This window comes from Myripristis murdjan, chromosome 2 (genome assembly GCF_902150065.1).
Source record: "Myripristis murdjan chromosome 2, fMyrMur1.1, whole genome shotgun sequence".
In the NCBI taxonomy this organism is placed as follows: domain Eukaryota; kingdom Metazoa; phylum Chordata; class Actinopteri; order Holocentriformes; family Holocentridae; genus Myripristis; species Myripristis murdjan.
In genome coordinates, this window is record NC_043981.1 from 12,505,473 (window position 1) to 12,508,169 (window position 2,697).

Sequence of the window (2,697 nt, forward strand, 5' to 3'; positions counted from 1 at the left end):
AACCAAACTAACAACAAAAACCATACTAATACACCCCACAAAGTGCAGAGAGAAAAACACACCCGCTGTACGAGAGCCATACATCCCACACTGAGCTGATGAATCAATGAATCTACTTAAAATATATTTATGCTTCTTTTAGACAGTATCATTAAATTTTTTCCTTTGAAAGAATATTTGTTGATTTCATATTGTTATCCCAAATCTCTGAATGAAAAAGGTTATCTTTGCAAATAAGACAAATAAATAAATAAATAAATAAATAAAAATAGAGAGAATTGGATTGAGATATTGGAAATGGCAAGTTTTTCTCCTTGATGTTCAAAACAAGTGTTTCCGTTACACTCAAGACTCCTTTCACATTTTTCACAAATACTGTTGTCTTTACACGAACAATTAATTTGATATTTCATGCACAGGAAAAATCCAAAATGTGCCTACAGTAGTTACTTTTGTTTCTTCATTCATGCAAACCTGGATTGTTGTATGAAATATTTAGTTTGTACCTGGGAGATCAGCCCGACTAAATAAGAGCACGAGACTTAATAATATCAGCTATCTCCTTAATTCCTAGCCTTTTCCTCTGCGCCTCACAACCAAGGAAATGTTGTTCTTTGACTCTGTACTGAGGTTTGACTCAACCAAATTAGAGTTTTTTCTACTACAACTCAGATTTGCTGCTGGGTGTTGAGCTGAAATGATGTTGTGTTGCACCATCCTGTTGCAATAGCAATGAATGCAAGCCACCACAGACAACAGGCCTATAAAAAATACATGTCCAGCATGCAGCATTATCCAGCTTCAGGGTCACTGCTTTGTAATGGGAGCTACTGAGAAGACAGTTTACACAAATGAGAGGCACACAAGTTCAGAAAAAAAAGATCATTTGTTCAACCAGATGAGAAGTCAGAGCTCAGAGGATCTTTTCATCACACATTTCCTTTCAAAATATCTTTGCTTGTAAAAGTAATTCATAAAGTCAATTAGTATTTGCTTACATCAGCTGTTACTGAAGAGAATAACATCACTGCATGCAGGAGATGCGTTAAGTCAGCGACAAGCAGCCTGAATGAGACCGGAAGTTCAGCCGAATCCGGACGATTTATTTATCAATCTACTCATCATCATATTTATCATAACACGCATCTTATCATAATTCCATATTTTACCGATTTGTGGTATGGTTTTATATTACAGAATATCATAGGGTATCATTTTGTTGTTAATAAACGGTTTAATTAAGATCTTACTGAATACAACTGAACGTGTTTTTTTATTTTATTTTATTATTATTGGTAATGTTGTGGTCACGGACTTTAAATCAAGTTTTACCCGCTTTTAATTTGCAGCAGCGCCGATTATGTTACACTCTGGGTTAAAATTGTTGGTTTATTTTGAAGCTTGCAAACGGAAGTTTGATTTTATTGTGGCTGTCTTGACACCGGTCTGTTTGGGGAGGGCTGCTACCCAAAGAGCCCATATAAAACATTACGTCTGCGACAGGAGGATCATCCTAATGAGTCTGTCGGCTGGAGGAGACGACATGGCGTGCTGTTCCAGCTGTAAAAGCAGCGAGGACGCAGGACAGGGCAGCATCCTCTACAGTATTTTGAAAAGAGGCAGCCAGCGTCCGTCGGGACGCCTGGAGACGCACCAGGCCTGCTCCTGTGCGTCCAAGAGGAAACTGGTGGCTATCCGGGCTCCGCAGACAGTTTTCAACGCGGCGTCAGACGTCCTTCTGAAAACTTTCAGGTTTGTGAAAAACGTCCCTTGCTTTCGGGGTTTGCCAGCGGACGACCAGCGCCGGCTTGTGCGCAACAGCTGGGCGCCGCTGCTGGTTTTGGGCATGGTGCAGGACTCTGTGGACTTCGACACCGTGGAGACGCACCAGCCCAGTTTGTTACACAGGATTTTAACCCACAGCAAAGAACAAGCTCAGCACGCGCCAACCGAGCTTCGCGAGGACCCGGGGGTGCCCGTCACGGATGTTGAGGGGATAAAAATGTTTCTGATCAAGTGCAGGGGGCTTGGCATCAGCGTCAAAGAGTACGCGTACCTGAAAGGGACTATCCTGTTCAACCCAGGTGAGCACTGAGCGGAGCAGGGAGGGGGTTATGGTTGTAGATAAACCCCGTCAGCCTGCTGTCCGAAACAAAATCTACTGCAATAAGATATAGACTACATTTCTCTCAACTCCCTTCTTTCTCTTTTCTGTACATATATTTTTTCCAAATGAATTTCGTGTCTGATACTCATCCTCATTACTTTGTAGAGGTTTACAGTAACTTTGTGTGCTTGTGGTGCTTTGTTATGGAGTTGTGGCGATATTTTTTTAATAAATCAAATTCCTCAGTGTTATTCCTGTGTTTGCTCTCTGTCCTGCAGATGTAACGGGGCTGGAGTGCCGGGATTACATCCAGGCGCTGCACCGAGAGGCGCAGCGCGCGCTGTACGAGCACGTGAAGACGGTTGACGGCGGGGACGCGGCCCGGTTCGGCAGACTGCGCGTGGTGCTCAACAGCCTACGTGCCATGGACGTGGACGCAGTCGCGGGACTCTTCTTCAGACCCGTGACTGGGCCGTCCAGCGTGGATGAACTGGTGCTGGCGATGTTTTATGAGATATGAGACTCAAAAAAAAAAAAAAAAAAAAAAAAAAGACATTTTTCAGAACTTAAAGATACCCACACCCAACTGA

At 43.0% G+C, this 2,697-nt stretch overlaps 1 protein-coding gene across 1 annotated transcript; it reads left to right on the top strand.

Annotated features, from left to right (window-relative positions):
* Nucleotides 1–1,450: 1,450 nt before the first annotated feature.
* LOC115373464 (nuclear receptor subfamily 0 group B member 1-like) lies at nt 1,451–2,697 on the top strand. Its single transcript, XM_030071877.1, has 2 exons — nt 1,451–2,084; nt 2,386–2,697. Exons 1-2 carry the CDS (start codon nt 1,517–1,519, stop codon nt 2,625–2,627), a joined length of 810 nt encoding a protein of 269 aa, XP_029927737.1. The 5' UTR covers nt 1,451–1,516; the 3' UTR covers nt 2,628–2,697.

Coding starts and splice junctions, on each gene's coding strand:
- LOC115373464 (XM_030071877.1), top strand. CDS start 1,517: ATGAGTCTGTCGGCTGGAGGAGACGACATGGCGTGCTGTTCCAGCTGT. Junction 2,085..2,385: donor GACTATCCTGTTCAACCCAG/GTGAGCACTGAG, acceptor TCTGTCCTGCAG/ATGTAACGGGGCTGGAGTGC.